At 40.0% G+C, this 25,872-nt stretch overlaps 1 protein-coding gene across 1 annotated transcript; it reads left to right on the top strand.

The window, feature by feature from the left end:
* Positions 1-393: 393 nt before the first annotated feature.
* Positions 394-16,421, top strand: LOC133462615 (synapse differentiation-inducing gene protein 1-like). Its single transcript, XM_061743943.1, has 4 exons — positions 394-638; positions 2,479-2,973; positions 8,601-8,738; positions 10,420-16,421. Exons 2-4 carry the CDS (start codon positions 2,548-2,550, stop codon positions 10,582-10,584), a joined length of 729 nt encoding a protein of 242 aa, XP_061599927.1. The 5' UTR covers positions 394-638; positions 2,479-2,547; the 3' UTR covers positions 10,585-16,421.
* The last annotated feature ends 9,451 nt before the right edge of the window (positions 16,422-25,872 follow it).

Below are 25,872 nucleotides of genomic sequence, written 5' to 3'. Positions count from 1 at the left end.
TGTGTTGTTGAGTCTTCTAATAAGTGAAGAATAAGACTTCAACAGACGTATATGATTGCATGATATATAAGCTTCTCAGGTTATCTAAAGCACATTTCAGTGGCTATCTCAGGAGACTGATTTCATAAAAGACTCAGCTTATGCAACAAAGCAGAGTACAACCATCCTTGGCCGGAGGGGTGCAGAAAAAACAATAAAAAAACAAAAAAATAGTCGTAAAAAACCTAGACTCCGAATGGAAGTAGAGGTCTAGACAGGGCAAGTTTGAAAAAGCCAAATCTGTGCTTGGTAGCTGAGTTCACAGTGCGCCACGCACAGCCAATCAGTTGGCTGGAGCCGCTCAGCTTCTCTGCGACTTGTTTGGAGCTCAGAGAGACACCCCGTGCGTAAAACCAAGCTGCCAGACGCAGCAGCGGTGCCATGGCATCCAGGGCTCAGCGAGCAAAGTCCAATCCTGCACACACGGAATAAGCATCTTTATATAAACGGATCTCACAGTTGCGGTGTGATGATGGCAGTTTTCCCAAACCTGGCAATGAGAAGTGGGATGATGATGGGTCCGTCCTTTCCTCTACATCGACTCAGATGCGCCAGGGAACTATGCTGAGCAAACCGACGGGAGGATTTTTCTTCTACAGGTAAGATCCTTTTACGAGGTCTACCTTTGTGTGGTCCTAAAATATTATTGTGCTTATATCATACACATCGTCTGCTTCTTCAAAACAGCAAAGAAACGAGAAGTAAAAAAATTCCCTCATCAAACGCTTGTGCACATTTTTTTTAGGAGTTTTGCAGCTGATGTCAGCGAAACGGGAAGAATATTGTATTTTAGGTGTGTCTGTGGGTGAGAAAGGGCGAGAGAGGGATGGAGAGAGAGAGAGAGCGCAAATAAACTGCAGTCTACTAAGCAGCAGAAACAGAAGGTAGACAGACAGGCTGTGCTCATGGTCATTAATAATTGTGGAGTCTAAGCGCACACTCATGTTTGCTAAGAGCACTTCTTCTCATGTCAGATGAATTATTTGTGAATTTGGGAGGTGATTTTACTCATCTAATGTAGTGTGTAATGGCATTTCTTGTTATCTGGAGCCTCAGAGGGATGCGGCATACACACACTGGTGAATAGGCTGAGTTTTCTGTGTGTGTGTGTGTGTGTGTGTGTGTGTGTGTGTGTGTGTGTGTGTGTGTGTGTGTGTGTGGGTGGGGGCTCAGATTCAGCCACTGGCCCACATTAGTCATGGTTCTCCACAGAAAATAACTTTGGAAACCGACTGCAGCCGCCTGAACTTTTGTTTTCAGCAGGTCAGAGGTTCCAAACACCTCCCATAGTTCCAGGTTTTATCTGTCCCCATGAGTCTGTTTTTATTTTTGTGCAACTCCGTCACATATAACATCGCATTAACCTGTCTTACTTCTCTTTTCTATTGAGTGAAAAAACCCAGCTTCATTTATATTATTTTTTCAAATCTTGTAGCTTTCTTCTTTATTCCAGACTCGATTTGCTTAAGTGCAGCAGCCTCAGTGGCTTTTATCTCATTTCATTATTAGTCAAGGGATCAGGGATTAATTTGCAAGATTAAAGTCTCTGTGAGCCAGGATGAACTGACTTGTGGTGGATTTGCAAGACAAACGATCCTATTTGTCTACTCAAATCTGGATATGACTGGATCACACATCCTCCAGCTTGCTGCCTTTTGGTGGCTCTGCTTGTCTTGGCACACTCCCTTTTTTTTTTTTGTTTGTTTTCCATAAACCATATTGAAATGATCATTAACAGGGGTACACATATTGTCAGTGCTCAAGGGCCCTGTCCTGCATGTTTTAGATGTTTCCCTGCTCCAACACACCCTGATAGACATGGCTGTGTCATTAACAGACCTGTGCAGACCCCCATGACAAGCTGATGATGACTCTTAATTATAATCAGGTGTGTTAAAACAGGGAAACGTCTAAAACATGCAGGACACCGACCCTCAAGCACCTATGTGCACCCCGGCTCATTAACTCAGTTGCTTTACAGCAAAATGAGAAGGAGGTCAAAGAAGCTGGGTGGCAAAAAAGTCAAATGAGCATGCATCGACAAATACAATAGGTGCACATCCCTCTATTTTTATGTCCAGCCAAAGCATGTTAGATAATTTTTTTCCTCATGAATTGAGCCGTGAGATGCAACAGTTGAACAAAGAGCAGATGGTGATGTCATGGCTCAATCTGCTTAGACCTTGAGAGATGAATCCTGATTGCAATGCAAAATGAACGTCTCCCTGCGCTGAATTCCTGTACCACATCATTAGTACAATGACTTATTTTATTTATTTTTTTGCATTGACCTGAATTACTATGCAGCACCATATCAACTGTGCATATCTAAGAAGGGGAATGTTTTACAACGACTACTAGTGATTCCTTTGTGTTGTTTTATTAATCAGATTTGCTTGTAACTCCACTCGACTTTTTTTTTTCATTTTTCTTTTCCAGCTGCCAGACAATATATTCTTTGGTTTCCATACCTCGCTTGACTCCACGTTTGAAAACAGCCCACAAATCATGGAGAGCCTCAGCGAGCTCCAGAACCCTCTCCTGGAGAAAACAAGTGGACACGCAGTCCCAAACGACAACCAGGACTACCAGTGTGACCGCCTCGGCCAGCCTTATCAGGACAGCCTGATCGGCTACTACTACACCGGCACCAGTGGCAAACATAAAACCCAGCAATTCTTGGATGCAACCTCTCTTCATCTAGCTGTGGAGGCATTTTACAGGCCCAACTTCATCCTGTTCAAGGATGACATCAGCCTTCACAGCAAGGACTCGAAGAGTGAGTGCTTTGAGACCACTTTCACAGAGAGCAAAGACACTGGCTCAGATGGAGTTTCCACCGAAAATACTGGAATCAATGCACAAGGAGAGAAGGATGTGAAGATCCAGACGGTGTCATACGAAGTGGAGGAGGATCAATGTCCTGAATATGAGGTCAGCCGTCACACTACAGCAACATAAAAACATCTGTTATCATGAAGCCATGTATTTTGTAGTTGTTGGAAGGTTTGGCAGAGATGATTCAAAATCAAGTGACAGCATCCGGCTTACTGCAGTGTCATAAGATAAGATAAGATAAGATAATCTTTATTGTCTCCCTTGAGAGAAATTTGTCTTGGACAAAACTAGAGACTCCAGGCGCCACATATATAACAAAACATATAAAATCACAATAAACAAATAACACATCGTCATATCCCCCCGCTCTTTGCATGCCCCCCCGCAATGTCCTGAAAACACCTCTACACAAAAAAAAACCCCTTGCTACAGCAACATTATTGCACATCCCTCTATACATACAGCAGCACACGTTATTGCACATTCCGCCCTTCCCACACACAAACACACACACACACAGCTCATTTCCTGTTATTGAGTAACTTAATTGATAATGGAATATCAATCATCAATACGGAAGTTGCAAAAGTTGTAGTTCTTCAAGCGACCACCAGGAGCTGGCTCCAAAAGGGGGTCAGTCTCCTTTGACCCGCATGCTAAAGTGTCTGTTTTACATACCTCATCGCGTAGAATTGTATAAATCCACATATTTAGAGGTGTTCTAATTTGAGTGACAGCTGTCCTGCTATATATGGCCAAATTACCAGCTTTCATGTTAACCACTTATGATTTCGGGTGAACCTTTAAATCTGTGAACCTGTGAATTTAGACCTAAGAGAGCTTAATCATTCTTACTGTAAAGATAATATGGATGGTTGTGATGCTAACTCTACTAACAGACTGCTGCGACCATCTGGTTGGTCTGGAAGGGTTTGGGGTTGATGCTTTACTAAGTAGCTGGAAACAATCGTATTTTCTGGACTATAAGCCGCTACTTTTTTCATAGGTTTTCAACCATGCAGCTTATACAAAGGTGCGGCTATTCTGTGGATTTTTCTTCCACCGCTCAGGGCGCTCTAACCGGAATCAGAATCAAAACTAAGACAAAATAAATGCAAAAAAGAATACGCTACTTCTTCTTTAGCAGATTGAAGTAGAAGCAGATTTCAAACAGATAAATAGATAAATAAATACCGGTTATTTTCTCTTGGTTCTGTCCCGTTTTAATCAGCAAAGTTGCTGCCGTGTTAAAAGACACTGTTAGGAAATTATCTATTTAGGTACATACATGTACATCATTTACAGTTCAAAATCCTTCTGTACATGTAGTAAATATCTAATCTAACAACATAAATATCTGCGGCTTGCATATCTTTTTTTTTAAATAGAGCGGATGCAGCTTATATACAGGTGCGGCTTATATTCCAGAAAATACAGTACCTTCAAAAGGCTTCTAACCAAGGCTGTAAATATAACTGGACAGCCGAGCTGTGACATCAGCCCTAGATTTTTTAGAAGGGTGGTTCTGAAGCCTTTTTTTCTTAGCACTGTTGCAAATGGGCGGAAGACACATAACTGTGAAGCTGACTGGTACACGCCCACTTTATTTCCATCAAAGTTAGGTGTAGCTACCAGCCCCTTCGGCCGATCCATGCAGCAAAGCCAATATTTGCAGCAGAGTATCCTGTTTCAAATGTCGTTGTGGTGGCAAAATCAGAGATGACCACTGGATTTAGCCAAAGCTGGGTTGGTACAAACTGCTGATTGCTTCACTTAGCTTCATAGCAGGACAATGACTGATGAGGAAATGATGATGGCTAGCTATTGGCTGAGCCAAGAATCAGTCAGAATGAACATAAGGTAACAGTTAGCACTGCAGGCGAGCATGAACAAAGCTAAAACAGGCTTTTGATGACTGAGGTGCCACATTTTGAATTAACTGGGACTGGGCAGAGTAACCCTCGTGCCAAGTGGGCGTCACCTTGTCTCTTCAGAAACATGTGGGTGACATCACAGAGGGCTTGTTAAGTTTTTTTTTTATACAGTTAAAAGTCCTCACTCGTGATTCAGAATGTGAAAATAATTACCGTAACACATTTTCAAAGACAAACAGAAGCCAGTTAGAGATATGTTACAGTGTTTCACAGAGTGATTTATGAAATTAAAGGCTTATCAACACTGACTTGTAACTGTCAGCAGAAAATGATTCATTGTGCATTCATTGTGCAAAGACTATGGCGATGCCTATTACTCACTTTGCTTCCCTAACAGATTGTCTGTGTGATTCATGCTCATTTCCCACTCTTCTCTCAAAGAGGCCTGTTTGCTGGGGGTCTGTTAAATTTCTTGAAAGATAACAGTATGCTTTTGGTTTTATTAATGTTAGAGAAAAGTCCATATCTGATTTTATCAGCCCCCACTTTTGTTCTGAAAGGAATGTAACCACTCTCTGAAATGAGAGTGGGAAAAAAAAGCAACGAGAGCAAAGAAGTAGAGAAAATCTAATTTCAGTCAGGGACACTTGTGAAACACCCAGGGCTCGGAGCTGGGAGAGGATGAAGTATAGCACCCTAACTGGCCTGATGATTGTGCCAGCCCCTGTCACTCGGAGGCCTGGCAGATGGATAGAGACATTCAAGCAAGCTCCATTAATGCCATAAGTAATGTCGTGCTTTTAGGGTTTTAAGCGGTACTTGGCTGATGTATAGCTGGCGTAGCAGGTGAGCCTGGAGCTAAAGTTATTCTATGTCAGCTCAAAGCAGCTAATGAATCCCTAATGGAAAGTTGGGATTCTGGCTGGAATGTGAGAACCTGCATTTTCTTACTACCTCTCTTGTGTGGCTCTGTGGGGGAAGATGTCTCCTTTCATGTGTTTTTGAATTATAAAAATACACTCACACAATCGCTACGTGCTGAGGAATAACAGCAAATCCAGTATCGTAAGTAATTTATTAGATATGGTCATAAAAGAATATAAACCAAGCAGAGCTGGTAGAAGCATCATATCCAGTGGTGGACAGTAACGGAGTAAATTTACTTGAGTACTGTACTTAAGTACATATCCAGAGGATTTGTACTTTACTTGAGTATTAGATTTCTTTGGTACTAATTACTCTTACTTGAATACATTTCCAAGACAAATATTTTTACTTTTACTCGAGTAAATTTCTAGGAAGGCTGAAAAGTACTCGTTACTTTCAGGTCTGCTCTTTTTTCTTCTTCCCTAAAATCCTATTGGACACAAGCAAGATTGTTAATAAACTCTGCATCATCTGCTGTCCTCTTATGATCCCATTCATTTGATTTGTTTTTGGTGTTTCTGCAGGTTTTATATAACATTGTGGTTCTAAAAGCAGCACATCAGTGCAGCTGGTTTCAAAGAGTTAATTCTCAGAAACAAGAGTTATAAGATCCTTAAATTAATTTACAAAAAATATAGTAATTTACTGATGTGGAAAATAAGAAATTTACTCTTACTCTTACTTTTACTTAAAGTAAATTTAAAAGCATTTACTTTTGGATACTTAAGTACCTTTAAAAGCAAGTACTTTTCTACTCTTACTCGAGTAATATTTTGACTGAGCTACTTTTACTTGTAACGGAGTAAATTTTGACCAGTAGTATTTGTACTCTTACTCAAGTACTGGGGTCCAGTACTCTGTCCACCTCTGATCATATCTGCCTTAAATTTAAAAGAAGACATCTACAATGCTTTGTGGGTTGTGTTTGGACTGAAAGAAAAGAAAAGAAAAAAAAGGAATTCCACCTCTTGTTATTGCCAGTGGGTGTGTGACAAAGGAAAAACTAAATTCAAGGTAACACATAGCAGGTCTGTGTTTGCCATGCTGATGAGTTTGTCATTCCCTCCGGATGCTAACAAGAGCTGTGGTTGTACAAGGCTCTGTCCCTCTGTGCAGCCCAGTCAGTTATAGAGATGGAGCAGACTGGGGAGTCCATCCTGCGGCTGGCTGGACTTGGTGTCAAACAGGCTGTCAGTAGGACTGAAAGCACCAGTCACTCAGGTCTGTTATCGGGTCTCGCGCCATAAAGATAACAGGAGATTACTCCTGTTTGTGCTCACCACTTTCGGGGGTTTCAGCAGCTGCTGTTTGGATAGATCTCACCTGGGTGTCCAGGTGGATAGCGTTCACAAAGCAGATAACAGAGAGCTTCATAATCCTTTCTCGGCTCCAGCTTAGGGCTGGGCGATATGGACCAAAAGTCATATCTCGATATTTTCTAGCTGAATGGCGATACTCGATATATATCTCGATATTTTTTCTGTGCCTTAATTGGGGTTTCCCCCAAAGCATTATAGCATAGCATCTCTGTTAGCTTCATTTTTTTCTCAGGCAAACCCTTAAAAAAACAGTCAGTTTTAATACAAAGCCTCGTGCCAAATGTCACACAGGTTCCTTTATTAACAGAGGTCTGCACAATATCAACATGTATAAAACAAATGAAATAAAAATAAACTGCCTGCATATATAGAATAAAAATGCTTCTTGAATAAAATAAAACAAATATCCCTTTCCTGCATAACAATTAAATTAAAATACACTGTGCAATTAATACAATGTAGACAGTAACAGGCAGACTTTTCCACTGAGACTGACAGTTGTGCAAATAACAAAACATTTGTGCAAATCTCAAATAAAACATTCAAGTCAATTTGTCACAAAATAAGCTATATCAAAATCATTAAAAAAAAAAAAGTAAAAAAAAAAAAAATTTTTTTTTTTTTAAATCGATATAAACGATATTGTCTCGTACCATATCGTGTTTGAAAATATATCGATATATATATTAAAATCTCAATATATCGCCCAGCCCTACTCCAGCTGCATTTTGATAACTGCTCAGTAATTCCACGCTCCCCTCCTCCACTTTTTTCAAAAAACATAAATAAGGTTTCTTCGCAGAAACCCGTAAATTGTTCCTCTTCTTTTGCTTGCCTCCTCGACTGTTCTTTAATTACCTCTAAAATGGTTGGTTGAGATCCTGCCTTACAGTATGTATTGATTTTTGTTTTTTGCTTTCTTTTTCCCTTTTTTGATCGATTCTTGAAAGTATCAGCACCAACAAATGAAACCTGCTCCTAATAGGGGCTATTTATTAAAGGAGACATCCTCTGGGTCTTCTGGACAGCTGAGAGGAAGTATGGCCACCTTCTTTCAAAGGTCAGCCATGCAGCGATATTTTCATCCTTCCTGCAGGCATGATGGGCTCATGCAGTCTGAGTGGCATTCAAATCTATCATTAATTAACCCACTCAGCCCCATCGCCCTGAACATCAGCCACACCAGACAGTATTTGAATGCACTTTGGCTTGTAAGATGCAGGTTGTATTAAGGGTGAACGGTGGAGGTCTATCAGGCTGGAGGAGCAATCCAGCGTGTAAATGGCACTGTCTTCTTTGCGGTTTCTCATCGCGATGGGACAATCCGTTAATCCGCGTGTTATCTGTCACGCAGTTCACGGCTGTTGACAGAGGCACCAAATCCTCTCCGGATGACTAAGCACAACCTGTCGTGGGTTGAACACGTTCAAATTGGACTATTTACACATTTTCAGTGTAACTGTCAAGATCACTGAATCATCTTTTCGTTTTAGTTTGCAACTCGGATTTCTCTACCTTCCAAATTTGCAGGCAAAATATACTTTATATAACATCATTCCTTTTCAGGATCCCACTCACTCACTCTAATCCCGCTGTCTTCCAGAGTGACAGCTCCAGCGACAGTGAGAGTGAGGACAACTTCATCGTGCTGCCGCCGCGGGACTACTTGGGCCTGGCCATCTTCTCCATGCTTTGCTGCTTCTGGCCCTTGGGCATTGTTGCCTTTTACTACTCTCACAAGGTAAAGGCCCACAAACCTCAAGCCTGCCATTAATTCTGAAAACATTGCATTTTATTTAAGGTCAGCGAACACAAGCACCCACACAAGTGCGGTTGGAGCCCATTTTCCACCCTGTGACCCTATTTGCAGTTGTTTCAGATGAATGACTGCGTACATTCAGCAGGTTCAGCCCTCTTGTCAGTCAGCTGTGAACAGAAAAACCATTAAAACTGACATTTGCTTTCATAGTATGGACTGAATCAGCACTGGGGTTAAAAACCTTATACTTAATTGATATATACAGTCAGTATTCGAGTTGTAAAAAAAGATCAGGGGGGATGGTGGATTTTATCATATGGGGACAGATAATTTGTGCTGATTACAAATAATATAATATATTACAAATGATAGCACTGACCAAAACACCTGCAGAAATACTGCAGGAATGACATAGCAGCAGTTAAATGCAGCCTTCTGTAAGCTTTAAATATCCACTGGGATTACATCAAATACATCAAATCACAACAATAAAAACAGTTTTCTGAACTTATCAATATGACTCTGTCCTTCACAGGATAAGTAAAATGGATCACTGCAAAAACTCAAAATCTTAACAAGAATATTTGTCTTATTTCTAGTTAAAATGTCTCATTTTAGTAAAAAAAAATCTCATTACACTTAAAACAAGACTCATCACTGGAAAAAACAAAAATGTTTTCACCTGTTTCAAGTAGATTTTCACTTGAAATAAGTAGAAAAATATGCCAGTAGAACAAGATTTTTTTACTTGTAATAAGAAGATAAATATTGTCCCACTGGCAGATTTTCCTACTTATTTCAAGTGAAAATTTACTTGAAACAGGTGAAAATTGTTGTTTTTTCCAGTGACGAGTCTTGTTTTAAGTGTAATGAGATACTTAAAAATAAAGCGTGCATATGTGATGTTGCTCACAGTCGTCCTCAGTTTGCTCAGGGAGCTTGTGTGTGTGCCCAGATACATGAAAAATTAGAGGGAACATTGGTTGCCACCCGTCCCGTAAAATACGGAATTGTCCTTTATTTCAGAAAAAAATGTTTCGTCCCGTATTGATCAAGTGAAAATTTACTTGAAACAGGTGAAAATAGTCAAATAAGTTATTTTTCTGGTGTTATTTTTCTGGTGATGACTCTAAATGTTGAAATAGCAGTAATACCACATTCATTGATGAAATGACATAAGGGATGGAAAGGGGGGGTGGCAGTTTTACAGGGAGGATGATTTGGACCGTTTTTATTTCATGGGGGGATGCCATCCCCCCTCATCCCCCCTCAACTCGAGTACTGTATACAGTGAGAACGATATCTTAGATAAGACTAATGTCATTCATTTGTTTTAAGCCCTACGACCTCAAACAAAGCACTGGATATGTTTTGTTGTAACATGTTCTCTAATCATTGGAAAAAGAAAAATATACCAGAACAGAAAATAACATGTCAGATGGAGAAATAAAAGGCCAGGCCCATATTTATTGATGGGAAAACAAAACACCAAAATAACACATTTGTCACTGTCAGAGACATAACAACTAATTACCATGGTAACTAATGGCTCCCTAAGAGGATTTCTTGTTTTTCCTCTTTTAACTGTGGTTTAACACCTACTCACACACTCCGTGCTGATGAGTAACACAGCCGCTGAATTCACTCTGCTTTATTTTGTCAGACTGGCAAGGCCATCGCTAAGGGAGACTTCTCTAGAGCCGGGATAAGCTCCAGAAGAGCCCTATTCCTGGCTGCACTGTCCATTACCATCGGGACCGGGATGTACGTGGGGGTGGTCGTCGCCCTCATAGGCTACCTGTCCAAACCGGGCCACGTACCGCACTAGGACCGGTGAACTGGAGGAGCCGGGGATGAAGAGTAAATCAATCTAGACTCAATATTTATTTCTGGTACGCATCATTTCCAGCAGAGTATTCTACAAGAGGGAAAAGACATTGTTGAAAACGGTAACCACACACATCCTGTACTGTAAAAACTGGACTCACAGCGGCAAGAAATGGACCACCTTAAACCACATTTATCATTTTATTGAACTTTGTGGTACAGTAGGTTTTCTGACTGTCCATGCTGCTCCAGACTGTGTTTTATCCGCCTTGTAAATGAAGTTTTTGGAAACACAGTTGAGTTTTCTGTGATTATCTGTGGAAGGAATAAACCAGAAAGTGATCGAGTCGATAAACAGTGAGAGGAAAACTGGTCAGACAAGAAAAAAAAAGGCAAAATGCTTCAAAAGTGTAGCGAAGCTGCTAAACAGTGAACATGACGGTTATCAGTGTCTGTTGTGTACTATTAATCTAGTTAACAAATATATTTGGCATGAAACAGTATACTGTGTCTCACACTCCCATGCCCATTGTCAAAGCTCAACCTGGAGCAGTTACAGTAAATGGGGCTTGGAAAAATTGGAATTTGGAATATTACAACAAATGACTTGGCAAAATAAAAACAGCGATTCTTTTTCTATTTTGCTTTGTTTCAAGGAAAATCATTAAAACATGTTTGGTTCCTAATAACTTATCATGGATAAACTGGTAAATAACGGACATATGAACCTTTTCCACTAAAGCGTTTCCAGAGCCTAACTTTGAACCAGTTCTTGTTTAGTTTTTGTTAGTTTTAGTTAGTTTGTTTGTTTGTTTTTTGTTTGTCAACAGCAAAGTGGGAAGAAAGAAGTGTTACCAGTTCATGTGAATTGCTCCTACTCTGATCCCAAAACTCTAATGGACTACAGTACATGTAAGAAATGAGTCTGCATGTGTGTTTCCAGTAACTTTGAAATTGCACAGATTGGGTTTAGGGATAGGAAATGCACCTAAAGGTTTATATACTCTCCTGAGGTGTTTTATTTGTCTTTTTTTTCCTGGTGATATGAGAATATTTGGCAAAAATACCAATGAAGACTGTTTTGTCCCATCTACAGGTCACTTGACATTAAAAAGAGTTAGATTTGCTTTTCTGTAGGAACTCGCTTCTTTAGGCACGATGTAACAGATATACGAGGACTCATTAACCTGTATAATTCTTCAAAAGCACACAATTTCTTCTGTGAAATTGTGGAAAATTACCTTCTTGAAAAACACTCAGACGTGGATGCATCCAGATATGAAGGACTCGAATGGTGATGGACTTCTACATCTGTTTTACAGATGAACATTTCAAAGTTGAATCTTATCAACATTTTGAAAGATCAGATGGCTCAGGTTTCTTGGCAGAACCGTGGTGGACACGTACAGTAGTGGTTGTAAACATCATCACCGTGGCTCTTTTAAACTGGATTTAAAAACGATGTTTGCATCTTCATTTATAAACATTGTGCAGTGTTTCAGCATCACCAGCTGGCATTTATAGGTCCCGTTCAAAGCAGCAGGTATAATGTTCTGTTTGCAGCAGCGTTCATAAATATGCCGGTCTTTGTAGGAGAGAGCGTCCATAAATGACAACTGTAGTTTACAACAACCTTTATAAACGCAGACTGGCAATGTTGGGACTGGTTCTGAACAATAAATCCTGTGATTTTTGTCCTGCATGCATCATGATCCTCTACAGAAATTCAAAGTGCACTAAAGGGAGGTCAATTTGACACTAGGGCGAAATACGTTGGCATGGTTATGTAATGACTTTTTGTAAATGGAGCGGCAAACCATCTCAAACCATTCAAAGTTAAATCAGCTCTGAAATGACCCTTGCAATCAACCCAGCTCCAGATATCCACTTCAAGGTGGTTAAAAGGTGTAATTATGAGCTTTCCTTGGAGAACACATATGTGTCCAAACAGCGGTTGTTTTTCTTCCTATAGATTCAAGCCAAAATGGTAAAACAAACCGATCCTGGAAAAATGTGTGTTTTCTCCAGGCTTCTCAACTAACACCCTACATGTTATTGATCATGCCATTTTTGACTTGTGTGTGATGTTCTACCAACTTGTAGAGACTGCTGCTTTTTGATAATTGCCATCTCACACCATGCCCCCTGACCCGTGGAATAAATAATGGAGGTTATCTCCTTAAACAACATCTGGTGTCTGCACTGTTGTTTAGCCTTGAGCAAGGCATCAGCCTGGGATGCAATCGGTTGCTGGGATAAATGCACATGTAAGCTATAGCAACTTTGTGATATTTACTGCTTTCATTGCTCCTAAAAGAACAGAGTGCAGGTTTTGGCATCCAAACACAGAGAAAGCAAGCTCATTGCTTTTGCTCAAACCTGATCCCCGTCCTTAACAAGTACAAAATCGATAATGAGCGCAGAACATCTTTGCTGCAGCTTCAATCAATGTCAAACAGGCCGAATTCTTTAACCCACTGTGGTCGAACAGATCAGATTTTTGTTAGTGTTGCACCTTGCACACGTTTTGCACCAGTGGGCTTCAGCCAAGCTTGTTGAGGCAGGAGTAGCTCTAACGGGATCGGCAGGAAGTGTAACTGAAGGAGAGAACTGGCTGCCTGGAGTCATCGGAGCTGCACTGGATGGAGAATTTGGTTTTGGACATGGAGTTTCCTCACAGTACACCCCGGCGACAGCAGACAACCCCTTTTTAACTTTTACAGGCGTTAGCCCAAAACAATCTGTTATCTTTCGGTGTCTCATTCCAAAATCTTATCACCATGTAGCTAAAAACAGTTAAATGTGACAGTGCAATTTAACTGTATTGATTCATGCCACATTGCAAATAGCCTGTGTCTTATAAATATTATAATATGGCTTTCTGATAGGCAATGAGTGACATCCCAAGATGGTTTTTTATGCTTGATGTTCATAAGTAGGTAGGGCCCAGGCCCTACTGGCCTTAACGGCGCCAAAGTCCTTGTTGCTGCATTTATCACAGCTGTTTTCTTTTGGAGTTTGTCGAACATGACAATGTCCAGGGGCCTCATCTATCAAGCTTGCTTGCGCAGAAAAAGCGCCTGAAAGTTGCGGAAGCCACCTTCTACGCAAAGCCTCGGATCTAAAAAGAAAAAACTAACCGAAAATCTGCGTATCTTTACGGCAACCAGGACCCTCCCGTAAGAATTTACTTAAGACACGGGGAACTGGCGAGGCAGGCTGTGAGGTGGTACTCCACGCCGAAGAGGAAAAAAGAAAGTGTTCTGATTAAAATAAGGAAAGTTGGACTATATAACAATTGCGTTCATAAGGATAACGTTTTAAAAAAAATAAAAATTAAAGAAATAGTCTCTTCTCCCCGTGTGTGTCTGCCTGTCATGCACGGGTACGTGCGCTCATGTTGTTTACTTTTAAGCCGGAATTATGGTTCTGCGTCACACCAACGCAGAGCCTACGCCGTAGGGTCCGGCGTAGGTGTGCGTCGCCGCGTACCCTACGCTGTAGGCTCTGCGTTGGTGTAACGCGGAACCATAAAACAGCCTAGAGCAGTTCTGAGGGGAGACGAGAGGGAGGAGGGGGAGCGGGGGCTGCCGGGCCGCCGTCCCGAGTGTCTTGATGATTTGCTGAGCCTACCGTTAGTTTTTAAACTGTAAAAAGTGGGGGGGACAAATACATCATTTTGAAAAGTGGGGGGGACATGTCCCCCCTGCCCCCAGTGGAAATTGCGTCGTGCGATCGTGGCACTAACGGGCAGCAACGACGTGCTGCCACTCACTCGCTTTATTTTATACTATTTATATACTTTTTCTACTTTTACTGTGACCACCAAATAATCTCGTTTCACTGTCCTCTTTCCACATCATCCACAACATCTAGATCTCAGATCTCAGCGAAATTCAGTGGCACGGTGGCTCGACACGTTCATTCATTCTGACGCATTCATCCCTAACAGGCTGCAGGAAGCCACTGCGCATGCTCAGTAGGCTCATCCATATGGATTTATGGGCGTGTTGAGGGCGGGATATGGGGCGGATTCAGCTGCGCAGCTTTCCAGGTGGACTGTGATTCATAAAGGGAACATTGCGTGGAAGTCTGCGTGCACGCGGTTTTATAGATCCGGATTTTTTTTTGCGCCCGCCATTTTCGGCTTTTGGGCGTACGTGCACTTTTAGTATGAATCCTACGCACTCCATTTTAAATGAGGCCCCAGTTGGTTACAAATCATCCATCTAAAAGCGTTTGTACAGTATATGTTTGGCTCTGGATGGATTTGGATGAACACTAGTCCCTTCAATGGTTATTTGGAGGTCATCTCAAACTTTATAGTCCCCTCAAGAAGAAATTGTCCTGAACTCAAGCTAAGGCCTTCAATGTGGATTAAGTAAAATTTAAAAATAGAACAAATCAAAATCTTAAAATGAAAAATGCAATCACTTTCTTTAATCTGCTGTTGCAGAATCCACAACTGAAATTATGTCCAGGATACCTTAAGCATAATGTAAAGGACATTAGAGATGTCGTCATGTAACTCACTTCCTTCTTTATGTTTTAAGGAAGAACCATATTGTAAATAATGATCACTTTAATGAGCAAAGTAAACTCCCTCTCATCCCACTGACCCCATGAACCAACAGTTCAGTACCAAGCTGAGTGTAAATTCATTGCAGTCCACCTTAAATTAACACTTTAAAATCAGTTCTAGTGCATAATGTGGACCTACTTATACGTCTCTTGTTTTTTTTTTCTTTAAATGTTTTTGATAAAACCTCTTTCACCAGAGTGTCTTGAGAGATCAAGGAACCTACTCCCTTGGGCACAATTCAATTCAACTCAATTCAAATCAAAAATCCTTTCCTAATCCCTGAGGGAAAATTAATTGTTGCCATTGTCATAATTTAAGCCTCTTTAAGGAGTCATTGTAGAGGGTTATAGCTGTGGGCCGGAAGGATGTCCTGGAGCGGTCTGTGCTGCAGTAGATCTGAAGACGCCTCTGATTGAAGACGCTGTTGCTGAATCACTGTGTTGTGAAGAAGAAGCTTAGGGTTGTCCACAATCTTCTTCGGTTTAAGAAGTATCCTCTTTTTCAATCAGCTCCGAACAGAGCTAGCCTCCTTTATCAGTTTGTTTAAGTGGTTGGCTTTAATCCTGCTCCCTCAACAGATGACTGCAGATGAGAGTGCAGAAAGCAGCCCTGTGCAGCCCACTCCTGCCATAAGACACATAAAGCATAGAAGTGTTGAACACTGTGGCCGATTGATAGTTATCGCTGTCTGAAACGGCCTTTGATTTATAAACTCTTACCACGATTCAATTGTCTCTCCTATTTGAGTAGATGTGGGGGGGTTCATGAATGAGAGAGCCGAGTGCACAGGACTCTGGAGAAACACATCTGTCTGTCAGGGACAGCTGTTCAGTGGTGGATCATCATTGGGTCATGGATTTTTGATTTCCATATAATTTTACTGTTTCAGGATTCTTTGCTGTTTGTGATTCCAGTTTTCTGTAGCTAGCTCCACATTCTAATATTTGTATATACAGTAGTTGCATTTATTGAGTGTGTTGCTGTATAATCACTGCTGATTGGAGTACTGCTCATCTTGACAAGGATATAGTTTGCTTTAGCAAATGAATGGTTAACCCTTCAAATTCTGACATGAAAAAATACACAGAAAAATCCTTTTATTTATTTCAAGTGTTTGTTATATATTGAAATTAAAAACACTCACACTCTCTTTCACTGTTTCTGAATTATACTTTTTAAATCATCATGAATATATTGGTAAATATATTGGTCATCCGGGTTAATTCATTCTGATGTGTTACAATATAAGTTGTCAAGACACACAAACACCATTTTATCTTAACATTGAACACCACATGAGTCTTCGTTATGGTTCTGTATGATTGAGAGAACAACAGAACCAACAAAATGGATTTCAGCGTAAAGTCATTATCAGAGTTATTATCGTTCACGAAAACAAACGAAATAACGAAAACTAAAATTGAAAAAACAATTTCGTTAACTGAGCTAAATAAAAACGAAAATTAAAAGACAAAAACGATAACTAACTGAAACTATATTGCGTGTTTAGAAAACTAACTAAAACAAACTGAAATTAAAGATATCATTTCCTCCGTTTTCGTCCCTGTCAACATAACCCTCTTGGTATGATCGATTTATTCTGCTCTGGCCGTTTATCTCCAACTGGCAGCTACGGCACCTTAACGCCTCACGGTCCGTGACGTCAAAACTAAAACTAAAACTAATAAAAACTAAACTAAAACTAAGCATTTTTGAAAATATAAAAACTAATAAAAACTAGCAAACCCACACTAAAAACGAATTAAAACTAACTGAATTGAAGGAGAAAAAGTCAAAACGAAATAAAACTAAACTAAAATGAAAAATTCAAAACTATTATAACCCTGGTCATTATGATAATTTAGATTCATGTTTTTCTCTAGAAACATCTCTCTATGTTCACATTCGGTGTGCAGTTGATGTGCAGGGTGTGAGGGGTCTGCAGAAATGTTGCTTGCCTGTTTCCTGACCACGGAGGGGTACAGTTCCTGGATGCAGAGAAGGTTGGTCCCAAATGTGTTTTCTGCAGACCTTACAGTCTGTACCTGTACTGACTGGTGGCGGATCCAAACCACATCCCTGGGGGACGCCAGTGCTGATGGTCCAGATGTTGGAGGTGACACTCCCCAACCTCACCTGTTGCCTCCTGTCATTCAGGAAGCTGCTGTGGAAGGAATAAACCAGGACACAGTGAGTTGGGTGAGCTTTCTTTCAGGGATGAAGGTGTTTTGACGCCAATTAAATCCACAAATAGAATCCTGGCATACATGTACGTCCCCGGGGAGTTGAGATGCTTCATGACGTAGTGTAGCCTCACGCTGGCTGTTATTTAAGTATAATTAATTACATTTTAATTTTGAGTGTCTGAAAAAGGGGGAGAGTATTTTAGACAGCGTAAACAGATGTGCTGCATATCTGGTGTAGAATCAGGTGGATTTTCCTTTAGACAGAGCAAATGTCCCTGTCTCCTAAGAAGGAACTCAAATAGACTTTATAGAATTACTGTATATCCAGCATTTCCAACCTGATACAAATTTGCTGTTTGTAGTCAAAGGCATCTATAAATCTAGTGAAAAACATTAAGTCTCCCAAGCGTGACCCTGGGAAGACATGAGATATATTAGATTATGATAAATACAAACCTTTTAAATCTATGTGAAAACTAATATTTGATACACATCACTGCACTCCTACTAGCCTTCGGCGACACTTTGCTTGATCATTTCACTGTTTCTTTTCGGGCTGTTTTCTTGTATTTGGCCATTTTACACAAGCTGCCCTCTTTCCAGTCAGAGGAAGGAGAGGAAAGGATGCCCGGGATGGTGTTAGTTTCATCACCTGAGGAGGAGCAGGATTTTTCTTCCTCTCCAAGTGTAGAATGAAACACCTTGCTCTTGATATGTTCTCTAGAGAGAGTGATTTCCACGGTATTAGGTTATGTATTCTGTAGTACAATATAACAACTACAATCATGGAGATCAATGTTAAAACTATTTACTAGGTTTAAATACTAAATTATTTAGCATGTTAACCAATGTATGGCTTCTCTTGTACTTGTACTAAATGTTTTTTGCTTTTAAGATGAAAGATTTTAGATTTGTGAAGCTTTTAGTAACTACTGCAGCCAGGTAAATGTAGCAAAGTGGATAGAAAACTAGACTTTAAAAGAAAAAAGCGAGTCCATTGTTGAAATTTGACAAAGAAAACGATTAAATGTCTGTTGTTAAGTCCATCTAAATACTGTAATAGCGTGAAAACATTCAGTAATTAAATGACCTTTAGGTTAAGATGCTGTTAGAGAACGGTTAAAGACATCAAGTCCTGCTTCTTAGGGCTTTCCCTTGTTCTCAATGGGCTCACAGCCTTTTGGTGCAATATGCAAACCTTTTGCATATTAAAATATACAAAAGGTTTGCATAATTAAATAGCTTAAACTCCTTTGCGTTCCAAGCTCTTCTTCCTTCACATGTTCTCAGTGGATGGGATATTCAGTAGGGGAGTCAACAAAAATAAATCATCCCAGATATTGTAGGACAGAACAAGCTGCAACCCAGTTTGTTAAGTAGTCGCACCTCACGTGAGCGTATATGCCTCTTACCTTAAAGGGGACATATTATGGCATTTAATGTTTATTTTAAACAGGCCTTGAATGTCTTAAAAACAATCTAAAGCTTGTTTTTTCTACATAAATCAGAAATTCAGTCTCTGGGCCATGTTTTTATTTTTTCCGCTCCTAAAGCCTTTTTCTGTGCTTCATTCTAAGGGAAGGGGGGGTATGATAATGAGGCTCTGCGCTGATTGGCTGCTTGAATGACGTGTAGCAGGGGAGGAGACAAAGCGTCGCTCCGGGCAGAAGAGCAGCGGCTGCGTAGCAAAGCGTGTCCACGGTTCTGCGTTAAATCGACACGTACCCTACGCCGTAGGGTCTGCGTTGGTGTAACGCGGAACCATAAATCAGCCTTTAGTCACCTCGTCTTCAAACAGGAAGATTGAATTTAATTCTAAACAGGTACACCACGGTTATTTACTCCAATTCCTCATCATTTCACTTCTTATGTTACAAGACAAATGAATCATGTTAACTGTAAAGAAATCACAACACTGAATTTTCACAAATGGCAATTTTATTGTTAAAATATATAAATAAAATGTATGCACTATTGCTGGCTCAAGGAAGGACCGCGCGTCTTCTGAATGTGAACAGCTCCAGGTGCTTGAAAGATCTGAAACCACAGAAGAAAAATGTATTACGGTACTAATAGAGCCCCGAGCCCGGGGCTCCTCGACGGTCCGGTCCGTGAGCAGCTCCGGTGCTCCGGAGCTAAGCTAAATACTTAGCCCATGCAACGATCATACAAATATATATAACATAAAAAAAAGGAACTTACCTCTGACTCGTGTGCAGTTGCCGGGTCCGTGCTGTGGGAACTGATCCTTTTATGAGGGTAAATGTCGATGCAAAATCTCATTTCTACTCTCCCTCGCTGTTCAAACAGCCACCGCTGCTGAACAATGGAGGAGCTCGAGCCGACGGAGAGAGCTGGTTGTGGGGGTGGTTTCAGCAGCGGAGGCCGAACCTCTGCGCCTCGGGTGACGTCACCCTAGGCGCAGATTGTAATCGGCTCAAAAAAAATCACGTGACACTGGGGGATTCTGTAAGGCGGGGGTCAAAGACCTTGCAGAAATTCATGGGATTTTGTCTCCCCTGTGCAGGCAGGGTGAGGGGAGACCACTTTATATATGTTAAAACAAGAAAAAAAGTGTTTTTCATAATATGTCCCCTTTAAGTGTCAAATACAATGATGCTAAGCAAGTCCGACCGATCATTAGTTTGTTACCCACATTCCACAAGGTATAAGTGACTCTGAAACAGGATTAAATTGCAGAGGCTTGTGTAGCAGGAGAGCAAGTTAAAAAGATAACTGACTAGCGTTTCACAGGAAACACTGGTTTAAGTGGCAGCTGTAATGTTGGTGCTCAGCTATAAAATGTGAAGAACAACAGAGTCATTATTTCCTCTGGTGACAGACAATGACAATGCAGGAGGTGAACTTACTGCACCGGCGAAAGCGGCCCGCCCACATCTTTAAAAAGGGATACTACGGCAAATCTGCAATGCGTGAAACGATCAGCGCAAAGATGAGTTAATATTTGAGGGTTCAGTGGTGCAAAAACCATGAAGGTGCTTATCTGTAGAGACAAAGAAACAAATGAGTGACGTAAGGCATGATGAGTCATCCTTCACACTTAACCTCCACAGGAAGGGGATCCGGTGTTTGTGTTTTCCGGTGCAAGGGGAATTTCAGTGTGATTCTGTTGTGGAACATTTTTATTCCGATGGTCTTGGTGTTTTCCTGGATGCCAGTACCTGTAGCGAGTCCTAATGGGGCACAGTTACGGTCGCCCTGAAACACAAATCCCAACAATAACAGAAAAGGGTTAACCACACACACACACAAAGAGAAAAAGAAAACTGACAGAAAATCTGACAACATATTCAAGTTTTTAAAATCTATATTAAAGCCCTAAGAATGTTAAAAGTGCATTTCATACATTTACTGTATAATGAGGAGCACTAGATGATCTTTTGTGAGACTGAATAAGTGATGAAATCAAATGAATGAGCACTTTTTTAGAGCCGATAAAAGTTATAAAAGGATCTGTATAGGTGTAGACTAGTTATCATTTTACACCAGACAACAATGGAGAGCCAAACACAAATTGTGTGTTTAGAGAAAGCCTGTCAGAGCTTATTGTCAACCACGGAGCAATATATTGACTCTTTGCTATTGCGGGCACAGGCTTGTACTCTAACCGACATGTCTCTTCTCCGTCTTTTGGCATCACTCACTGTCAGGCCTCGAGGTTACTTTGGCTGCCAGCGGAAGGAACAAAGCCTTCTCTCTGAAGTCAGGATGTCAGAACAAAATGAAGGCAGCACTTTACTCCCCTTTAGGACTTGGAACCGTCATAATGCACATCCTGTTTTCTTGCTCCAACTGTCATCTAATCAGAACATTACCCTCCGGAGGAACAAGTCTATGGTCCCCAGCTCTGCAGACAGCACTTTTTAGGAAGAAGAGGAGAAAAGAAATGTGCAAATAGTTAGATTTTTATCCATCAAACTTTACCATAGACACATCTGATTTGACACGAAATTATTATGTAGAGTTATGTGAATGTAGTGGATTTTAGAGTCAGGTAAAAAGGACAATATGTAGCTTTGTTCATCATGCCATCATTTATCTAATGTAAATGAAGCCAGAAAGAAAAAAGATAATAATAATGTGGGCAATACCCAATGATTCAATGTTTTGCAGACCCAACTTTAGGAGCGATAACTCAAAGTGGTCATCTTCTACAGTATATGACTTCATCAGTCTCTTATATGGTTGTTGAGGAAGTTTTGGTCATTTTTCTTTACAACTTTGCTTCAGTTTATTGAAGATTTTGAACATTCACTTGAGACATGCACAACTCTCTTAAACCCCACCCCCCAGCATTTCAGAAGAATATGATGAGCTAGCAAAAGAAGTTTTATTATGTCATCCCAAAACTTTAATACCTTTATCTTTTACCCTTTCCAACTTGGATTTGCTGCCAGTTTGGGGATCATTGTCCCGTAGCCTCTTTACTCACTACATGTTTCCACTAGTGGGGGTTCTGGGTAGATTTTTCAGGGCCAGACCTTTGACACGTGTCTCTATTACCAGGACCAGCCCTGCAAAAGTGGCCTTCACGAACCTTTACGGGCGAAAAACGTTCCTGTAGTAGGAGAGGTACTGTTGGCCAACAGGCACCTCCTGGCGGGGAATCTCTGCTAATTTTGATTTCTAAATTATGTTCAGCACTCTCACGTGAACATAAATCAAGTGAGAGTGCATTTGAACCTATTAAATCAGAAACATTTTGCCGCGAGTACCTTTGATGAAATTAGATTACAAGAAAAAACCGACTAGTCGGTTCAGGCCTTGTTGGACATATACTACCACCGTAGTATATGTTACACAAGCGAACAAAAAACACAAGAAGCATCCCTTATTTACATGTTTCTTATTCTACTTTTGCTACATTCTTCTTTTTTGTCACCTCTTGTGCTCATTATTGATAACACAGGTTATCAATTTCCAGTTTGCTGTACAGAAAGAAAATGCTTCTCTAAGACTGTTTCCTTCTTCTCCTCTTTGTGTTGTGTTAACACACATTTTTTGTCTAATTAATAATGGAACACTGTAAAAAGTCACACTTTGTCTTGCACTTTGTCTGCATTGTAATTTTTATTTCTTGTATGCAGTTTATTTTATTCTTTTTTAACTTATGACTGTCTCTTTTTTCTCATTCTGCTCTTAAACTCTTTTACTTTTTAATGCACCTTTAAAGCCTTTTATGTAAAGCAATTTAATTGGTCTTGAACATGAAATGTGTTATACAAATAAACTGTCCTTGCCTCGATGTTGCGCTGGTATAATAGTCTGATCCTCTATGATCAGATTTTTATCATGTTTTTACAAAAAGAAAACATTAACTTTGTCTGTAGTTAACAAGCCCAATTATAACATTGCTGCTAGTACAACCCTAACACAGATTACACTGTCATTGTCATTTATTAAAGTAAAAGCATCCTCAATCTATGTTTATTGCCAAAAACTTTGTCACAGTATCACATACACACATAGATACATTCTTATGTACAAACAAGATACAGTGGTCCCTGAAGTAGCTGGAAGCTGACAAAAGTAATAATTTACTGAATACTGACTAATGTGACTCAGACATTACTCTCTCCAACATGTGGTTCAAGGGGATTATTAATAAATAAATAAATAAATCTAAGTAATTTATTTAAATAATAATATGTACCAGTTGTCTCAGGTTTTCAGGATTTTCAGCTTTTTCCACAGATGTTCATTAGGATTTACATCAGGACTCGTAGAAGAACAATGTTTTGTCCCATCAGACAACTCTCTCCTTTGCTGTCTCTGGTCCATGTTCAGTGTGGTGAACACTAAACAGCAAAGTGACTTCTTTTCCCCTCTCGAATAGTCACACTGACTGATATTAGTCAGTCAGTCTAGACCAGGGGTCGGCAACCCGCAGCTCTTTAGCGCCGCCCTAGTGGCTCCTGGAGCTTTTTCAAAAATGTTTGACCTTTTTTTTCTCCTTTTTTTCTTCTTTTTTCCTTTTTTTTTCTTTTTTCTTCTTTTTTTCCTTTTTTTCTCTTTTTTTCTTCCTTTTTCCTTTCCTTTTTAATCTCGACATTTTGACTTTTTTATCGAAATTTTGACTTTTTTCTCAACATTTCGACTTTTTTCTCGACATTTCGACTTTTTTCCTCAACATTTCCACTTTTTCTCAACATTTCCACTTTTTTCTCAACATTTCCACTTTTTTCTCGAGATTGTACTTCAACATTAATCTCGACATTTCCACTTTTTTCTCGACATTTTGACTTTTTTCTCGACATTTTGACTTTTTTCCTCAACATTTCTCTTTTCACCATTTGCCTTCATTCTAAGGCTTATACAAGACCTTTCATTTTTTGCGGCTCCAGACATATTTGTTTTTTGTGTTTTTGGTCCAATATGGCTCTTTCAACATTTTGGATTGCAGACCCCTGGTCTAGACTCATGTGATGCTAATTACAGGACATATTTCAGTTTGACACGTCTTTCTGGTCAAATTATTTGCCATTTTTTCTAGGGGTGCAAACACACAGTATTTGTTTAGTTTCCTTTCTTTGTTTTTTAATTGATTCTGTTGAATCACAATTCAGAAGCAATGTCAGGTTGTCATTAGTCGATGTTAAGAAATGCATGGTTTATTATGTCAGTTTCAGGTTATTACAGTGACCTTTGTGGATTTTTCCTCCTCTAATGGAAGCAGATGGAAAGGAAAGTGAGTCTCACATGAATGCTGGCAAGGTCTGTCCTTTTAAGTTTGTATGTTTTCTCTTTTGTAACATCTCTCCAAAAAAGACTACAAAGCATGAAATGTGGCTCGATGGGGGAAGACGGGGGCGAAAGTGCCACTCTCATCAATGGGAGCTGTATGGGGTGCTGAAGTGGGCTCGCTCTGCGAGAAACTGCGCTGCCTGTGATTTCTCTCCCTCAATAGAAAGGAATGTTCACCCACGCCTGCTAGCACTCACAGCATCCACAGCTAGCTCAGACCACTGAAAGCAAACCGATTTTATTAGTCATCCACCCCCACAGGAATAAAAAAAAACTTTCCAAGAGATAGCAGCAGGTTGGATTTGAACTGTTTACTTCAGTGAATGACTGAATACAGTTTCAGTTTAGGCAACACAGATTTTCTCTTCTTGACAGTTTTTAAACAGCACCTTCTTATCTGCAGCTTTCCAAAAGTCTGTTTATAGCAGATGGGACAAAGTCATACCTCTGCTTGTCACATTCAGCGCGTGACAAAAGCAGAACGTGGCTGCGTCAGGAAAACAGAGCTCAAGTGAGAAACTGATAATTTAGAGGAAAAACAGTGATGAATGAGCTCCATACCTAAAGCATAGGAAACTGGAGCAGAATAGAAAGATAAAGACATATTAACACTGAGTGCTGATTTAATAAGGACTATGATGCTCTCCATAAAACTGAAAGGCACTTTTAGATTTTATCGCTGCTCTAATTAAATATTCTGCTCATGGACATGGACAGCCGATGCATTAATATTGTCTTTGATTTATATTCATTTGAAGTAACTGCAATAAGCACAGCTAAAAACAAAGCTGTCATTATACATATTTTGAATGCTTTTATCCTAAGTGACCTCGTGGACATGAAAAATCAACATTTCATGCAAAATATTATTTTGAGAAAAATACAATTTTGCCCTTTCGACTCAGAGCGGGAGGATGTCAATGTAAAACATTAAAATGTCACAGCATTGGAATGACAGTGTTAATCTTGCAAGAGTGGATACACCTTTGAGCTCTGTGTTGACAGATCTTTAATCAAAAACGTATTGTTCATCGAGTAGATTAAATACACTTGTAAGCTGTTTCCAGAGATCTTTTTTCCCTAAACGAGGATGAAACTTATGTATATTAGATTATTTTGAGGACACTATCTAGGTCATCACCACCTACTATGTCTCTGGACAGAACATAAGCCATGGTTCCTGCCCTTGAATACACACATTTATTTATAAAGAAATAACTAATTTAAATTTAAAAGAAAAGAGAAGAAGCAACAACTAAACCTTCTAACACACCATGGGTGCCAGACAACAGTATTCCACCACATTCAGGGCCAAATATCAAAGCTTTGATTTATTTTGCATGAGATTTCATTCGGTAAATTGGATCGAGGATTCAGATCCCAAAATACACCGAGAAACTCACCCAGAATATTTGGGACAGATCTCAGCCATGCACAACCCTGAACTAGATATGTAAGTATAACGAATGGATGTGTGAAGTGAATATAGAAATTGTTAAATGAAGGAATACAAATATGTAAAAGCTAGAAAAAAAGATGCTCTGGTTAAAAAGCAAATGAAATACTTCAAATGGAATTGGGAATATTGATGATTCTGTGTCATTCAGTCACTGTTTTCTTAACAGAACAAGATAAAAGAGGTTTTGGCTTGTTTGAATCGTTTCCTAGAATTTCTCAATTCAGAATAATTTTGGCACCTTTCTCTAAATGTTGGGGGTAGATATAAGAATAGGGAGGAGAATCATCTGCAGACAGC

The sequence above is a fragment of the Cololabis saira genome, chromosome 16 (genome assembly GCF_033807715.1).
Source record: "Cololabis saira isolate AMF1-May2022 chromosome 16, fColSai1.1, whole genome shotgun sequence".
NCBI classification, from domain to species: Eukaryota; Metazoa; Chordata; class Actinopteri; order Beloniformes; family Belonidae; genus Cololabis; species Cololabis saira.
This window is presented reverse-complemented; position numbering and strand designations above follow the sequence as displayed.